General features: G+C 36.9%; 2 protein-coding genes across 3 annotated transcripts in view; both read left to right on the top strand.

Annotated features, from left to right (window-relative positions):
* ccdc141 (coiled-coil domain containing 141) overlaps nucleotides 1-9,508 on the top strand; it is a 40,513-nt gene extending 31,005 nt beyond the window's left edge. Inside the window, exons 24-27 of one of the 2 annotated variants that reach the window (XM_079820924.1) lie at nucleotides 434-1,260; nucleotides 3,128-3,300; nucleotides 7,035-7,174; nucleotides 8,192-9,508. In XM_079820924.1, coding sequence (XP_079677050.1) covers nucleotides 434-1,260; nucleotides 3,128-3,300; nucleotides 7,035-7,174; nucleotides 8,192-8,209 — 1,158 coding nt within the window. In that variant the 3' untranslated portion in view covers nucleotides 8,210-9,508. Of the gene's footprint in view, nucleotides 1-433; nucleotides 1,261-3,127; nucleotides 3,997-7,034; nucleotides 7,175-8,191 lie in introns of those variants that run through there. The other variant, XM_079820925.1, reaches the window with a different exon arrangement.
* ttn.2 (titin, tandem duplicate 2) overlaps nucleotides 9,280-18,879 on the top strand; it is a 176,038-nt gene continuing 166,438 nt past the window's right edge. The window contains exons 1-12 of the mRNA XM_079820922.1: nucleotides 9,280-9,508; nucleotides 11,286-11,389; nucleotides 11,929-12,132; nucleotides 13,628-13,915; nucleotides 14,015-14,103; nucleotides 14,202-14,422; nucleotides 15,754-16,009; nucleotides 16,194-16,349; nucleotides 16,561-16,659; nucleotides 17,189-17,416; nucleotides 17,505-17,618; nucleotides 18,478-18,717. Coding sequence (XP_079677048.1) covers nucleotides 11,299-11,389; nucleotides 11,929-12,132; nucleotides 13,628-13,915; nucleotides 14,015-14,103; nucleotides 14,202-14,422; nucleotides 15,754-16,009; nucleotides 16,194-16,349; nucleotides 16,561-16,659; nucleotides 17,189-17,416; nucleotides 17,505-17,618; nucleotides 18,478-18,717 — 1,986 coding nt within the window. The 5' untranslated portion in view covers nucleotides 9,280-9,508; nucleotides 11,286-11,298. The remainder of the gene's footprint in view (nucleotides 9,509-11,285; nucleotides 11,390-11,928; nucleotides 12,133-13,627; nucleotides 13,916-14,014; nucleotides 14,104-14,201; nucleotides 14,423-15,753; nucleotides 16,010-16,193; nucleotides 16,350-16,560; nucleotides 16,660-17,188; nucleotides 17,417-17,504; nucleotides 17,619-18,477; nucleotides 18,718-18,879) is intronic.

Raw genomic sequence — 18,879 nt, 5'->3', positions numbered from 1 at the left:
ATAATCACATACAATATCTGGAAACACTTTATGTCAATGGTCCACTAGACATTCTACTACTAACTATAAGTAACTTTGCAACTTTATGTCAACTAACTGAGAGTATTTTTGAGTTAATATATTTGTTACGTTCCTGTTTTCTGTTTCCTGTCCTGTGTGCCATTGTTGTAGACCTGTGTAGTTTTTTCCCTCGAGGGCCAACAAGGTGGAGCCGGTGGTGCTGGAGACCAAAAAAAACTACACAGGACTACAACAATGACACACAGGACAGGAAACAGGAACGTCACAATATTTAAGCTTGCAAAACACTGAATAAATAACGCAGATTTTGAGCTTGTAAATGCTAACTAGCAAAACATGTCAACACAAAATGTTTTTACAGTGAGATTTACAGGTGTTCTTTTCTCTTTATTTGTGTGTTTTATTTCTATAGACGGCAGCTCATCATTCTTTAGAGGAGGACTTTTTGCCACATGGGACACCAGAGCCAGCAGTTCCTGTAGGAAGTGTACCCGAGGGTGAGTTCCAGCCTGATCATCTCACTGAAGAATCACTCTCCAATGATGAATATGAGTGCACCTCCCCAGATGACATCTCCTTGCCTCCCTTATCTGAGACTCCAGAATCCAACATTATTCAGTCAGAAAATGACCTTGATGATGGCTATTGTGTGAGCTCTCACAGCCATCGTGTCAACCAATACAGCCACCAGTTCCACTCCCAGCAGGGCGACACCCTACACCAGAGGCAACAGGAGTGGATGTCGAGCCAGGCCGAGAGCTACCCATCTCCCACTACTGGCTTTGGGGCCAAATTTAGAGCAGAATCATCCTCCTTTGTTCAAAGCCCCCTCACAGTACCTGCTCCTAGTCTTGTATCAAACACCATCTCCAGCATCCTAAAGAAACCTGGCAACCCACCACCAGGCAGCCTCACTGAAACGCTTTACATGCATGAGAGTCATACTGAGATGCAAAAGTGTGTGCATGAGTCCAATATGGGTCAATGCCACAGTGTTCAGCCCAATAACACGCATGCTACCACAACCCTATTAACCACAGAGCTGGACTCAGATCTCTGCAAGCCCACAGCCATCCGAGAGGAGATCAGACGGGCATCTTCCAAAAAGGTTATGGGCAAATTGACAGGTGGCACAGGTCCTAACTTCTCCAAACCCTTGTCTAATGTCACAGTAATGGAGGGCTCTCCGGTGACCCTGGAGGTGGAAGTCACTGGATTCCCTGAGCCTACATTAACCTGGTGGGTAGCTTATAACAAACTTGACCTATAAATAAAAGCATTCTTTGCTATTTTTTTCTATAATATAATACATATAATATAATATTATAATAAATATAATATAATATAATATAATATAATATAATATAATATAATATAATATAATATAATATAATATAATAATAATATAATACTGTTCAATAGTTTGGGGTCAGAAAGATATTTTTAGAGAAGGAAAGATGGAAATATTTCAGGCGGGATGTATTAAATATTTTAAAAGTGACATCAAAGACATGTATAATGTTACGAAAGATTTCTATTTTAAATAAATGCTGTTATTTGAAAACTTTCTTTTCATTAAAAAGAATCCTGAAAAAAGTAGCATGGTTTTCTACAAAAATATTAAGTATTTATAAGTATATATATTTATAAATATTTCTTGAGCATCAAATCGGCATATTAGAATAATTTCTGAGATATCATGCGACACTTAAAGGGATTGTTCACCCAAAAATTTAAATTAGCCCATGATTTACTCACCCTGAAGTCATCCTATGTGTATATGACATTCTTCTTTCAGACGAACACAATCAGAGTTATATTACAAAAGTCCAGGCTAATCCAAGCATTATAACTGCAGTAATAGTTGCTCTGTTTTTGAAGTCCATAAAAAATGCATCTGTCCATCAAATAACGTGCTCCACGCGGCTCCGGGGTGTTAATAAAGGCCTTCTGAAGCGAATCGATGCGTTTGTGTAAGAAAAATATCCATATTTAAAACTTTATCAAGTAAAGTTCGAGCCGATCGCCTTCCATGGAAAAGTGTTGAAAGTTGAAAGTGAAATTAAAGATGCATATGTGACGTCATGACGAGCGTACCTGGTCACGTTAGCCTTTCGATTGGCAGAGGTCCTTTCAACACTTTTTCCATAAATTGAACACGAAGGCGGTCGGCCGAAACTTTACTTTATAAAGTTTTAAATATGGATATTTTTCTTACACAAACGCATCGGAGCCGGGTGGAGCACGTTATTTGACGGACAGATGCATTTTTTATGGACTTCAAAAACAGAGCAACTATTACTGCTATAATAACGCTTGGATTAGCCTGGACTTTTGTAATATAACTCCAATTTTATCTGTCTGAAAGAAGAATGTCATATACACCTAGGATGACTTGAGGGTGAGTAAATGGGTGAACTATCCCTTTAAGAGTGGAGTAATGATGCTGAAAATTCAGCTTTGCCATCAGATGAATAAATTACACTTATTAATATATGAAAATTGAAAATAGAAAACAGTTGTTTTAAATTGAAATAATATTTCACAATATTGCTGTTTTTACTGTATATTGAGCAAATAAATGCAGTCTTGGTTTAAGCATAAAATACATTTTTATAAAAACATTTTAGAAATTGTAAAGCCCTAAATTTTTGAATGGTTGTAATATATAGAGATTATTAATTATCTGAATACTTTTGTATCTAAATGTGTGGCAAATTCTCATTATACAACATATAGATCAATATCCGGTTTATAAAAACTAAATTCATCACAAAGCCCAGTATTTGTAGCTCAGATAGATGAACACATATTTTTGTCTGCCTGCATGAAGCAGGTTTGTTAAGGAAAGTTGATGTTTTACATTCACTTTGATTCCATTTCATTTGAACTATTTAACTTTTCTTCCATTCTCATGCATATCCATTCATACTAACTTTTTAATCTACATTTCCTTTAGCTAACATTTCCTTTTATGTATCTTCTGTAGAACCTTCAACTTTAACATGCCTCTAATTTCTCTCTTCCATTGAGTCTGTATTATTAATGAGTGCCTCTTTTTTTTTGCTGTGGTGTGATTGTGTGACATAATTCACTCTTTGTTCAGGTTCAAGAATGGACTCAAACTGGCCAATGATGAGCACATAGAACTGTCCCATAAAGAAGGCAAGCATGTATTGTTCATTCACAGCTCTGCAGTGAGAGACTCTGGGCAGTATGCGGTTACTGCCTCAAACTCAGCTGGCACAATCTCGTCCAGCTCCATGCTGCAGGTCAAAGGTAACAGCAGCCCTGATTTTGATGTTCTCAAACTGGACTGGCACACCTGCTTTGGCACCCTCTGTTTCTTCTTGTGGCTTCTCTATCTGCTGTTGTTATAATGGACACTGCCATTAACATAAGGAAAACTCATGGATGTGGACTCGTCACTTTTGAACCTTTTTCACAAAACCACTGCTGTGCACAAAATTATTGTGTTTGCACAAATATAAGAGCACATGGGTAGATAATAACACTTTTGACACATCTTTGTGGTGTGATGTGATTTGCTGTACAACTAAAACGAATTATTCTTTTATAATTATAATGCATGAAGCTCTATTATATTTGAATAATTTGAAGGCAAAAAGGTGTTTTTAAATGGTGGTCAGTCACAGGACTTAAATATACACTTAACCTTATACATTCATATAAATGTTAACGTAAAATATTGTTTTTTTTTGTTTTTTTTAATTGAACAGTTATGTGTCAACTAACCACATTTGTTAATTTTGGCTATGAACACTGATATCACTATAACAATGTTTTGCAATAATCAAATTCAACATGAGCTGAATAAATCTGTATTTTTCCTAATATATTATGCAAGTAGCAATGGATCTGCATACAATTCCCTTTGTGATGGTAATGAAGTCCTGTACTGCTCTCCAGTTATTTATATGTTCAGCATTTTGCAATTAAATTATTTATTTTTAAGGAGTTTGTGTTTTTTTTAAATGAACAAATCCACATGGTTCAAAAAATTAAATTCAGTCATCATTCACTCACCCTCATGTCCTTTCAAATCTGTATGACTGCAGAACACAAAATAAGGTATTTTGCCCATACGATGAAAGTAAATGGGCCAAAACAACATAGATTTTTTTAATTGTACAAACCAACCAAAGAAATATTTTGGCAAGTAAATAAATAAATAGGTAAGTAAGTAAACAAAATTTTAGATCTTTTGTCTACTACAGACTAACTCTTTATTTACTGTTTAAAAAGGTTAAATTATCTTAATGTAATATCATATATGTATTATGGTTATCATTTATCTGGGTAATTATGGAAAGTTCAATAAAAATATAATAAAATACAACAAATGTTGGTTATACTTTATTTTGATGTTCCACTTTGGACATTCTACTAACTATAAGTAACTTTGCAACTACATGTCAACAAGCTCTCAATAATTTGCAAATACTTCTCAACTAACTCTCATTAGTGTATTAGTAGACTGTTAGGTTAGGTGTTAGTGTTCCGGTTAGTAAAATAAGTTGACATACTCGCAAAGTTACTCATAGTCACTAGAACGTCTGGGAGCATCAAAATAAAGTGTCAGACCGACAACTAATACTCTTATCTGGTACTAGTTAACATGTAATTGCAAAGTTAACCATAATACACAAATTGTTTTAAATTAAGGTAATTTCCTTTCTAAACAGGCATTGACACAGTGATTATTCTAAAGCTATTATGAACTTGCGTCGAAAAAATAAGTTAGGTGCAATGTACTTATGGTGTAAATTATTTATTGCACAACACTTTTGCTGCTATTGAGGTAGGTATTTTTTTTAAATACACCAATCAAGCATAACATTATGAATTCCTGATATTGTGTTGGTCCCTTTTTTGCTGCCAAAACAGCCCTGACCCATCAAGGCATGGACTCCACTAGACCCCTGAAGGTGTGCTGTGGTATCTAACACCAATATGTTAGCAGTAGATCCTTCAAGTCCTGAAATTTGTGAAGTGGGGCCTCCATGGATTGGACTTGTTTGTGCAGCACATCCCACAGATGCTCGATTGGATTGAGATCTGGGGAATTTGGAGACCAAGTCAACACCTCAAACTCGCTGCTGTGCTCCTCAAACCATTCCTGAACCATTTTTGCTTTGTGGCAGGGCGCATTATCCTTCCATTGCTCTGTGGTCCAGTTCTGATGCTCACGTGCCCACTGGTGGCGCTTTCGGTTGTGGACAGGGGTCAGCATGGGCACCCTGACTGGTCTGCGGCTATGCAGCCCCATACGCAACAACCTGCGATGCACTGTGTATTCTGACACCTTTCTATCAGAACTAGCATTAACTTCTTGAGCAATTGGAGCTACAGTAGCTCCACTGTTCACCACTGTTCCTTCCTTGGACCACTTTTGATAGATACTGACCACTGCAGACCAGGAACACCCTACAAGAGCTGCAGTTTGGGAGATGCTCTGACCCAGTCATCTAGCCATCACAATTTGGCCCTTGTCAAACTCGCTCAAATCCTTATGCTTGCCTATTTTTCTTAACACATTTCTAACACATCAACTGTGAGGACAAAATGTTCACTTGCTGTCTTCTATATCTCACCCACCGTGCCGTGATAAAGAGATAATCGGTGTTATTCACTTCACCTGTAAGTTGTCATAATGTAATGCCTGATTGGTGTATAAGAGCAATGTAAAAACATGTACACGATAAGTGCATTGTATCAAATGTTTATTTTTTAATTTTAGTACATAGCAGTTAAAGACACTTAATATAAAGTTGGACCCTAGCCTTATATTTCTATATGAAATTTATAGTGACCCTTATTTTACACAGAAATGTGGTATTGGTGTTCAAAGTGCTTCATTATAACGTATAACTTATTTTCAAGCAGTTAGCTTGAAAATAGGAGGCTGCTGAGTAAGGACTATTATAGTCAGGGTGATGTCATCTGTCTTCAGCATACAGTATACCCTTGATTGTGAGAGAGTCTGTAATTTGACCTGAGGTAGGTGGCGACCGAGGGAAATATATTCACCAACCCACAAGCTAATAGACAGTTCACTATTAACTTTTTTTATTATTGCATGCAAGTTGCTTGTTAGTGGTGTCATAATATCCGTATGCTCGTGAGTTTCAATTTAGTGTTCTGAATTTCTGTTGACAAGTATTTTTCTAATATTTCCTGAATATTTTCCCTATTGGTATAGGAAATATATTTTCATATGTAAAATAGATGCAGGATGTATTACATATTCTGTAACTTAAGACTTGCTTAAAACTTGATCCTTAAAGACCCTTTGATTTTATGAGGATTTTTTTTTTCCTGAACCTTTTCCAATTAAAATTGAAGCTGGGAAGGAACATATTAAAATTTTATTTTTAGAGAGCATTGTATTGTATACAGTATAATAATAATATTGATTCATTAAGTGCAAGATGAGTCATCATTAATTTTAGTTTGTTTTGACAGAAGATAAATAACATGAATGATGTTGAATGATGAATTGTCAGCCTTTAGCGAGGACATTAGCTTAGCACACAGATGACATAAAAAGTTACAGACATAGAGTAAAAGCCCCAAAATTTCAAATTTGATTCCATGGGGTTTTTAAGGCTCTCTACTGAAAGAAAGAGTGACTATTATTCAGGGGCATGTTACTGTTATCACACAGCATAACTCAGGGCTCTCTGGTTACACCTTTGCTTCCTTGCTATGTCGCCCTACTGAGGAGGTGTCTGTGGCGTCATTCCTCACCCTGCATTTAAATACAGCTGTCTCACAGATACTTTTAACTTTGCCTCTAGTGCTCTTTACTTTTTTACTTGCTACTTTATTTTCCAACAGTAAACAATAAAGGCAACACATGCTTAATGAGGCACAAGTTTGGAGTATGACGACCCCTTTTGAACTATAACATTTTTGTTAGCCATTTTTTGTTTGTTAATTTCTGCTTCGTATTCAGTGCAATAAATTATTATGTAATCTGATTTCCTCAGTGCATAGGGCCACTCCATACTTCCTCTCCAGACTGGAAGAGCAAAATGTATTGGTGGAAGAAGACCTCAGCTCACACTGCACTTATCCTCAAGTGCTCTGCATTAGTGATACTAAGGTTTCAGCATGTGACGAGAGCCGAGTGAGTCAAACATATATACTTTTGAATAAACTATTTAGCCCCTAAAGGGACATGGTGATGGAAAAAAAAATATGAGATGGGAGGAAAAAATGTATGTCAATGCTTTTCCGCATTTTTCGCACCCCGAGAAACTTTGTGTTCCCTTGCAAACTGTTCAGTGTGTGAGCTAATGCAAAGTTTTAAGGGAATGCAACACTTTCACACAAAACGCAAATCTCTTATGTTTTCCATCAACATGTCCCTGTAGGGGCTCTGTATTTATTTATTTATTTACATTTATTTGTTCATATTTACACTGCCCGGCCAAAAAAAAGTCGCTGTTTGGATTTAAATAGGCAAATGCTTAAGAGTTTATGATTTGATCATTACTGCAGTGATTATTACGTTTCTAGCATGTTATATGTTTGGCAACGGTTCTTCTAACCCTAATTGATGGTGTGTGTAGCTTTTCATTTCTTGAACAAATGTAGGAAGACATGGCCATATTCCAGGATGACAATGTCAAGATTCATCAGCATGAAGAATCACAAGACACAAGATCTTGACCAAAAATTGATGCACCTCTTGATGGAAATATATCAAGAGGTGCATCAATTTTTGGTCAAGATCTTGTATTGTCAATGAAATAGTCAAGCAATCTGTAAAGTCTCCTCACATCCCAAATACTTTCAATGAATTTAAGGTCTGGACCAATTCATGTGTGAAAATTATTCTTCATGCTCCCTCCCAACTATTCTTTCACAATTTAAACCTGATGAATCTTTACATTGTCATCCTGGAATATGGCCATGATGAGTCTTCCTACATGGTTGTTTAAGAAATGAAAACCTACACACTCCATCAATTAGGATTAGAAGAACTGTTGCCACATAACATGCTATAAACATAATAATCACTGCAATAATGATCCAATTATTGACTCTTAAGCATTTGCCTATTCAAATCCAAACAATGACTTTTTGGCCGGGCAGTATATACAGTAATAATAATACTTTTTTGTATGTATATCTTTAACAGGGGCCAAAACCACCATAAAGGCTTATTATGGGATGTATAAGAAGAATCCGGATCACAATTATTTAAAAAAAGATAATATCTGTAACACTACTGCTTGCAACTGATAATTGTGTGTATACATTGCCTTGCAAAAGTATTCAGACCATTAACCAATACCAATAAATGTCATATAACCACATTCTGAACAAAAATAAACAACTGAAAATCAGCTGTGGATACGTTGTTGTTCAATGATTGTTGCTGAAAGCTTACAGAGATGAAATGATCAAATCCATAATGAATCATACTATTAAATAACTCCCACATATGATTACCATCATAGATGTGTATGTATGTGTTATGAAGGAAGACAAAAGAGCATTCGGAAGATGAAAGTAAAGAGTGCAATTTATGTAGGCCTACTGATGCAATTTGATTCAATTTAGTATAAAATAGCTATATCAATTTATTTTTGTAGTTATAGCTGTATCACATTTTGTCATTAGATTATTGTCTGACAAAAGTTAACACTTGCAAGTCCTTGTCAATGCTAGTCATGCATTCCACTCTTGCATGTCACTGCCTATCTTTAACATGGTCTCCTCAGTCAGTTTTACTAACTAGATCTCACCATGATGGTAATGTTCTTAAATGCAACTTCTTTTCTGCTTCTTGAAATTTTAAAAGTCAATTCTGCCTCACTATACAGATAAACAAAAGAAAAACAAATGGGTGGACACTGCCTCTGATCTGGAGACGTTTATCTCGCAGACCCAGAGCCTGAGTGACAGTGACAGCCCTTCTCCCCCATTTGGTGGTTCACTTCTTGGGGATCAACATGCTGTTACAGTGATTATTTATGAGATAAAGCTAGTGAAGATTTCTCTCTTTATGAGGGGCATTTTCTTGTTTCTTTAGGTGTGGGGGTTTCAGACACTGTGATATTGAGTCCTGCGTTATGTTAAGTAAAGTGGGTGACAGGTGTGAGTTTGCATAAAATGGCTGCTACCTCCCATGATGCTTCGTGAGGGGACGGCCAATGGGGCATGGCAATGTAGTGATGATGCTGATTAGCCAAGGGGTATATAAAGTAAAACCACCATGTTAACACTTCTGAGCAGTTGGAGCATTCCCAGCCTTGCCTCGGGTGTAGGGATTGCAAGGGAAAAAGCAAAACTACACGGCTAAGACCCTGTGTAGTTTTGTTTTTTGGGATATTCCGAGGCTCATCCGTTCTCACACAGTGTTTTCTGAAATCATATCTGGATAAGGACTTTGTTTCAGAAGACAAAACCCTTTGGGATTCGTCCCTCCAATTCAAGGCACTCTTGGATCCAAGTAAGTGTATGCTTTGTGCTCTTGTACCCATGTGCCAGTGCAATGCTTTCTAATGATGCTTTGTTGTGTGATTCTAACAAATAAAGACACTAGAAATGCCAAAGTCGATGTTCACTTTAAGAGATTTAGTGGGAAGTGGACTTGATGTTGAACATTTGAATTAATATTCATTAGATTTTTTCCTAAGACTTTTAGTTTCTGAAGGATATTAAATGGTGCTGTGGTTTTAGTAAAGCCAAGAATAGCCTGTGATAGCATTAGAGCGGTGTCCTAGCTGGGCCATGATGTCTTTTTAAGGGAATCAGCAGCAGAGATATCAGTTGCACCTCCAGCTATGTGCCACATGGTGACTGTCAATCAAGCTGGGTACTGACTATTTTTAGAGGATGCCTTTTGTGACACTGGGTTTGGTTTGCTTATGATCATTTATTGCAGTTTAAATGGATTTTCTTAAAGTGGTTGCTGGAAACGTCTGCCTTGTTGTTGTGCAGATCTTCAGTTATTTTCAAGTTATGCTTCTTTAGGTTGATGCATTGGAATAATTGCAAATGTCAATGAGAACATGTTAGGAAACTATTTTATGAACCTGGCTATAACTTTGAATTATTACTATGAGAAAACCATATTATCACTCTTAATTTCTTTGTTTTTTAATAAATGAGAATGCAAGTTAAATTACTCTCTTATTATAGAGTTGTTAGTCTCGGTTGCACTTTATTTTACAGTATGTGCCCTTACATGTACTTACAGTGTGCTTACCTAAGAAAATACTGGGTAATATGAGGTAATGGGTTAAGTTTAGGTTTAGGGGTAGGTTTAGGGTTAGTACCTAGTTATTACCCACTTATTGTAATTACTATAATAAGTACATAGTATGTACAGGAACAGGACTGTAAAATAAAGTTTTACCCCTGTCTCTTAAAGAGCAAAACAAATAAATAAAAAAAAATACATTGTTGTGTTGTGGTTGGGTATTTCGGAGCAATGCTCAAGTTTTTCTTAAGGAATTTAAATATATAATTTAAATAATATAAAATGATTTATGATAACTATCCTGGTAACTACCTTATTGATTATACACCAACTTAATTTGACAGTAATAGAATTATTGAACTATATCTGAATTTTGTTCCGTCAGTGTTCTATTTTAGGTAAAGGTCATGCATCTAGCAGTTCCTGTCAGCCATTTTAAATTCTAATTTTAAACTAGCTCTCTTCAAGTAACCTTTTTTTTCCCTTTAGACAATCAAGACATGTTCATCTTAAACTCTGAGTGTTTAAACCTTAAGATTATGTGATTATGCAGTATGTTTATGAATAACATTTCAGTATTGCTTGGATCAGGACCAGTTGTTCAATCCAGCATTGAGATTGAGTCACATGTTGAATAAAGATGCATAAGCCACTGATTTAGATTAGTGATAGATTAGATTTGATGATACAGGCCTGCCTGACTGTTATAACTGGAGGGCTATTCTAAATTATGTGTCATGCCGGAAAAAGAGCTCACTGCAGGCCACAGGCACCAGTTGTTACTGTCATGTCTCAAGAGCTGTCAGTTGATACGAGGCCCAAATGTTTGGCCTAACATCCAATGGAGCCATTGAATCTCAAGTGACAGGCCAGGTTCTACTGGTTGATAGGGATCACACCAATGATTAGTCTGTTTAGAAACTGCTAAAAATACTGTACTCTTTTTGAATTCAGATATAATATTCTTTAGATTTTTGAAGGGTTCCATGCCAAAACTATAACTTTATTCTATGTCTTCCTTTAGGGTGCCTTCCACCATGTCAACACAGGCGCCAACTTTTACACAACCGCTTCAGAGCGTTGTGGCACTTGAGGGTAGTGCTGCAACGTTCGAAGCTCAAGTTAGTGGTAAGAATTTTCTCCACTTTGCCATTCCATTGCTGCATTGTAGAATTCTTCTTGACTCTTTTACACCTAAATGTTCAATGTGAAATTAGTTAATGGACTAAAATACTGGGTAATATGTAATACATAGCATTGATGGATTTATCTGAATAAGCGGTTTTCACCTTGGGGTCTGTTGCAGCATTGTAGGGGATCCAGCCATTATTGTTTGATCGCTTTGTTTATTTGTGGGAGGGACAGTGAAACATTTAACTAAACTTCAGCTTTGGTTGAAGTTAACTAAATTTTTCCTTTATATTTATTTATAAATAAAATTATAATAGCAAGTCAATTATTTTTTCACAGTGCAATGTTTAAGCATCATAATAAAGTTGTAAATGCATTAATATGGTACCATATGCATGTTCAGGTCAGGATTTATATAATATGCAACAAGTGGCCCCAGCTCCATCTTTTTATCCACCAAGGGACATGAATTTTGACTACAGATTAAGAAATGTTTGTATTTGTCTAGATAAAATATTTTAATGTATTACCCACAGGTAATCCAGTTCCAGAGGTGAGCTGGTTTCGTGATGGCCAGGTTCTTACTGCTGCCGCTCTGCCCGGCGTTCAGATCTCGTTCAGCGATGGCCGCGCTGTTCTGATGATCCCCGCCGTGACAGCCGCACACAGCGGAAGATTTTCTGTGAGAGCCACCAATGGCGCTGGACAAGCCACTAGCACAGCTGAACTGCTGGTTACAGGTAAAAACCAGTAAATTGGTTTTAGCTATTGCCACCAGAAAAAGAAAAAAAAATATTGGCCTATGCATGCTTATAATCGTAAGTTTGCCGTCCAAAATACTATAGTTAGCCTTTTAAAGTTAGTGTTACTATATTAAAATATTACTTTGAGTCATTGGTTAATGATTAGTAATTGCAAGTAATTTGTAGTAGTCATGAATTCTCCCAGTGGCCAGTGCGTGCTGGCACCCTTGAGCTACAGTAAGTAAATGTGGATTAACTGATCGACTCATAAAGTTAATGACTGTTTCTTGTTATAGAAAGTGGTAAAGATATCCAGTGCGATAGGCTACTGTTAAATGACACATGCAGGCTGTCATTGCTTGAAGAATTTATGGAAAGGAATGTGTGTCGCCTTAACTGTGCTTGCAAGGCAGTGCTCGACAGGGGATTTAAATGTAGGGGACATTGGGGGACAGAGGGTTGCTTAATGGTCTCATATGTACATACACCTTTAACTGCGTTTCAATCCACTACCGTATAAATAGGGCAGTTAATGTGGCGCGTCAACAAATAGATGCCCTGTTCTGTTTCTGACGTACTCCATCTCTAGCGCTACTTCCGACAATGTAGGCACGTTCGCTTTGACGCATCCACGACGTAGGCACGTTGTTAGTGGTCCTTCAAACAGAGATGCTTTTAATAGCGCGAGTTGAACTTGAGCTCCGGGTTTTAGAACGCAGTGCCATGCGCGTAACGCTGCAAAATACCCTAGAATTTTCCCTAGATAAAATGTAACACCACAAAATGTTTAGTTTAAAAACATCTTGTGTATAGTTTGGGTACTTTGGCCGACAATTCAAGCGAGAAAACAGCTGATGGACTGAGGGGTAATTGAACCATTCCCTCCTCCTATACATTCCTCAAATATTCTGTAACTTTCTCTATAATCTTCTTCCTTCACAATTTCCCTCTTAATAAGATCATTCAACCTTTGTTTTATATGTAATTTTAATCTCAGGTGTGCTAATAGTGTTATCTATTTTTGGTGCTTTTAAACAGTTAAGAAAGTTAGGATTAAACATTGATAATATCTATTTGAATTTACAACTTTACAACACTATATCCTTTTGCTGCTTTGAAAACATTGGTATTTCCTCCAGGAAGGACTTGAAAGTTTATTTAGTAATATTGCAAATGTCAGGCAAGGTATGTTGAAGGCTAATAAAGGGCAATTATGAGCTATTATAAATTATCATTAATTATTATAATTATTCAGACAGCAACACCCCTGTTGGGTACTGTTAGCACGGTCTGCACTTGTTTTCGCTGATTGAAAACGTTTAATCTGTTTGTCGAGTTGTAGAATGTCTGAGAAGGGATGTACTGTAATCTGGTGATTGTCTGCATTGCTAGGCGTCTGTGCTGTGTGAATTAGCCCTAAAAGAGAATGTGTGATACTGTTGTGTTAAAAGTTAGAAAATGTACTTGTATTTAACCATCTATCAATTTGCAGCTGAAACTGCGCCACCAAACTTCATTCAGAGACTACAAAGTATGACTGTGAGACAAGGGAGCCAAGTGAGACTGGATGTTCGAGTTACAGGAATCCCTGCACCTGTGGTGAAGTTCTACAGAGAGGGAGCTGAGATTCAGAGCTCTGCTGACTTTCAGATTGTACAAGATGGAGACCTTTACAGTTTGTTGATTGCCGAGGCCTTCCCAGAAGATTCTGGAACTTATTCTGTCAGTGCTTCTAACAGCAGTGGACGTGCAACATCAACTGCAGAGTTGCTTGTTCAGGGTAAGATTTTTAAGATTTTGTAAAAATGTGTAGCATGCATTTTCAAACTTATGTTTATATAATAGATACTGCAACAAGCATTTCATTCATGATTCACAGGTGAAGAAGAAGCCGTACCTGCAAAGAAGTCAAAAACAATCATTTCAGCCTCTCAGATTTCACAGACTCGTCAGACTAGAGTGGAGAAGGTGAGTGACAGTCTCAACAGTGAACAAGCGAAAACAGTTTTCCAGAAACAATCACAATTTTACCCTTTACTGTATTAATAGTTATTTTCTTTTAACAGAAGATGGAGGCTCATTATGAGGCCTCTGCCACAGCCATAATGCAAATGCAAGTAGCGGGTGGGGTCATGACCCAACAGCTGGCGCATAAGACTCCACCTCGTGTGCCCCCTAAACCAACCTCCAAATCCCCCCCATCACAAGTGACTAAAGTGTCAACTGCTCGCCATCAGTCTCCCTCTCCTGTGAGGCATGTTAAGGGCCCGACACCCACTCCTGTCAGGTAATGTGTCTAAAGTTTTCAGATTTGCATGTGTAGACAATTCATATTATACATTTAATTGGACTTGATTATAAACCTATGTTGATTTGATGATAGCATTAAAGTAATAACATAAAATAACTCATAAAATAACTAAATAAAGAGTTAGTTCACCCAAAAATGAAAGTTCTTTCATTAATTAGTCATCCTCATGCCGTTCCAAACCCATAAGATTTTCATTCATCTTCAGAACACAAATGAAGATCTTTTTGATGAAATCTGAGTGATTTCTGTCCCTCCATAGACCGCTACGCAACTGACACTTCGATGCTTCAAAAAGTTCATAAAGAGATCGTAAAACGAATCCAAATGAATTGAGCGATTCAGTCCAAAAATTGGATAGAATTTTGGCTTTTATTCACATATAAACATTCATCAAATCACACATCAGTTGTGGTAAACGAAAGCTCAAGCATGTTCGCTTGACATGCAAGAACCAATGAAGTTTATTCTTGTGTGTTACGCAGCAGGTTTGAGCTTCCGCAAGAACCAATAAGGTTCATTCTCGTGTTACGCAGCACAAGACCAATGAGGACCAACAAACCAATGAGGTTTGTTCTTACTCGTCAAGCAGGTTCGGTTGAGCTTCTGTTTATGTTCGCTGATCAATGTTTATATGTGAATAAAAGCCTAAATTCAATCTGTTCATCATAAAAAGTGATCGAGTCTCTTCAGAAAATTTGGACTTAACCCGTCCATTCATATGGATTCGTTTTACGATCTCTTTATTAACTTTTTGAAGCGTCAAAGTGTCAGTTGCATAGCTGTTTATGGAGGGACAGAAATCGCTCAGATTCAGGTCTTCATTTGTGTTCCGAAGATGAACAAAGTCTTACGGGTTTGGAACGGCATGAGGGTGAGTAATTAATGACAGAATTTTCATTTATGGGCAGAATATTTTCATTTAACTATCCCTTTAAAGTGATGGACTTTTCTTTTTGCTCCTAAATGTGGTCTCTATAATAATAATAATAATAATAATAATAATAATTTATTCCACAAAACAAAATGTTTATTCATAAAGAAATAAGTGGTAATTTTGAGAAATATGATTAAAATGATGTGTACGCACATTTGATTGATGTAGATTTTTTTTTGTGTCACAAATTAATTTTCTAATACTAATATTCCATGTAGTTAATGAGGTCACAAAAACCGCACGTTTAAAAATTGTAAAACAATTGGCAAAAATGCGTTTAGATGGCAATAAATATCAAGTTTCCCAGCTCTCATTATTCCAAAGGCTAAGGTTTGTGGTTCATGTTCTCATAACATTTTCCATTTAATTTCAGATCTGTGTCTCCATCTACGAGACTGTCTGTTTCCCCAATCAGACCAGTCAAATCCCCTGTGATGACCCGCAAACAGGTCACGCAAGGCTCTGAGGTTCTGCCCCCATGGAAACAAGCGGGGTATGTTTCAGAAGCCAGCTACACCCGCATGATTGCCGGAGCAACACAAATCCAGACGACCTCTACCCATGTCCAAATGGAACAGCGTTGGGAGGGCTCTGTTGCTGTTCAGCAACAAGTTGGTGCTGTCAAAGAGGTAAAGAATTTCCCATTAGGCAAACTTGCTTTCAAACTTTCTGCATGTTACGAACGACATATTCAGTGGTGCCACCACTTCCTTTCTGTGTCTATCTCGTGTAAATGTTTATTTGTCAGTGAAAATGCCTGTAATGTAAACTCTAACAACATGTTGCAACCCAATTCTACTTGCATGTGAAAAGGAGCAGAAAAACGTGGATGAGAAAAGTATTGCTGTTGCCACTGTGGTGGCGGCAGTGGACCAGGCTCGTAGTCGTGGGCCGCTCAGTGGCTCTGTAGAACAGCCCTCTGTTGAAACCGGCATAACTGCAGTACACATTACGTCTCAAAAAGAGCAGGTAGTCTGGTACTTCAGTGCTGTGGTTGTCACCCAATCCAAACCTCATACTCCCATTTTATCACTGACTCCACAAAGATTTTAATATGACAACAATAACAGAATTTACCTGCCCATTTTCCCATCCATTACTTCATCCTTGCCTACCTTTCCAAATACCTACTTTTTACATTTAGCCAACAATTTAGAGATTTCTTTCCACGTGTTCATAGATATCATGTAAGGAAATCCAAGAGGAATCAGTCATAACTGTGACAACTCATAAAATCTCTAGTGAGAGATCCTTGGAAGAGATCTCATCAACTGCAGAGGTAGAATCTAAGAGAATATTATTTCAGTTGGCCACAATTCTAATGCCTTCTATCCTGTTTTACATTCACTCTTCACTTTGTTTTTCAAAGAGCACCTTCTGTTTTTGTGTTTAAGGGCAACATTTGAAAGGTTACAGTACATTGTATTTCATGGATAGGTTGAGTGATTAAATACAATTTGATTTTAAGTTTAAAATTAAAATTAATATTGCAATGACCATTTACTTCTTGTTCCTGGTCTTATTTGGAACAATTGTCAACAAAAAAATTTCAATTATGAAGACAAAACATTGTCTTTTCTAAATCTTTAACGTGGACTTATTCTTTGGACTAAATGCAAGGCACTTAAATGTTACCCTTAAATCATCTCTTTTTCCACACCTTTCAACACTAACATTTAGCAGACAACTTCACTGGATGGTGTATTTTCCAGCTTTTGTCCCATATTGTTTTTTTTTTCATTTACAGTATGCAAGCGCTGTATTTTTTGATGATGTTCTAGATATTGATCAGTGATTGCTCTTGCCAGGGTGATGGGAAAAAAGCAGAAGCTGTGGCCACTGTGCTTGCTGCTGTTGATCATGCACGTGTACGAAAGCCCACGCATGCTGAAGGGGCTCAGGTGGAGGAAGAGGCTGATATAAGACATCAGGAAATGCTAGCAACTAAGCAACAGGTCACAAGTAAAAAGGAGCTGTTGCTCATTCCCACTGAAATGCAAACTTCTACTACTGAGAAGAGTGTACATGTCACCCAGGTTAGACGCATTTAACAGAAGCTGAAACATGAACATAATTTTTTTCAGGGTATCTGCATTCAAATATTCTTCTGTTGATTTGTAATAGATTCAAAGATCTACTGAGATTAGCTCCAAGGTGGAGACTGACCTTGCACCATCCCCAGTTCCACATTTCACAGTATCAAAAGTTACTGTACCAAAACCAGAACATAGCTATGAGGTAAGATTTGGTGATTACAGACAAGCAGTGAAATCCCCCTTTATTAAGGAACCTGGATTTTGAGAGAGAAAACTGATATAACATTAATACATTTGTATGAAACATATGAAATAAATCTGAAATCTATTTTCTTTTCATTTAAGCTGTTTTACTGCTTGCCTGAAACACAGTTTCTAGAATTCAACCATAGATTTATGCACAACGAGTTCCAAAATCTGAGACCACTATGAAAATCTTTTTTTTTTTAAGTGTAGGAATTTTTGAACATTTAAAACATGAAAATTAAGAAATGATTAATATTTTGCACTGTTTTAAGTCATTAATCAAAGTAATACGAATTTATGTCATTGGACAAATCATCAAAATATTCATTGCAAGTTCATGCAGCTTGAGTACTGCTGTTGTTATAGCAAAAGAAGAACATACCAAGTACTTATACATTTTTAAATTAAAGTACATTTATGTTTTGTATTAAATAATAAAATGCAAAATGTACTGCATTTTCACTAGTAGTCTCAGAATTTGTGTCACTTTGTGGTACACTTTATTTTAACATTTTATCACTAGCCTTTAACAAGTGCTGCCTATCCAGACCAATCTAAAAAACCCACCCTCAATACCTAATATACAAACTTCACAATAACTTTCCGCATAACATCCATCCATTAGTTTGTCCGTCAACCTCTTATTATACCATTGAGTTATTAAATAACTGAGTATATAGTTATCTGAAATTGCTAACTAATTAATTTTTTCCTACCATCTTTCTAAAGGTTCCCTGATTGTTCCCCTCTGTGTGGCTAAACAAAACTTGTTTTTTGGTATTCTGTGGTAATGTTGCTCTTCTTGGGTTGGCTAGGTTTCAATAGCAGGTTCTGCTATTGCCACACTGCAAAAAGAATTATCCTCAACAACTGCTCATCAAAAGATCATCAAGCCTGTTAGGCCTCCAACACATAAGATTGTGGAGACTCGTGTGACCCCAGAGCCTACCCCTCCTCCTTTTAGAGACACTGCAGAGAGATATCATACTCAATTCGACACAGAGTTACACAGAAAGATAGGCATTTCCCTTGCCGGGGAAGAGTGGGACTCACAGGTTTGTAATTTGAGGTGTTACCCACTCGCAAAACTAACATTTGACTTAATCAGTTATTCATCATATGGAGTCTTGTGTGGCTGGATTATCACTTACAGAAACATTCCTCAAAACTAACTGTTTTCCTTACAGATTCTATCTGATATACTGAGGATTTCTTCT

This window comes from Gobio gobio (genome assembly GCF_949357685.1).
Source record: "Gobio gobio genome assembly, chromosome: 7".
Lineage (NCBI taxonomy): Eukaryota > Metazoa > Chordata > Actinopteri > Cypriniformes > Gobionidae > Gobio > Gobio gobio.
This window is presented reverse-complemented; position numbering and strand designations above follow the sequence as displayed.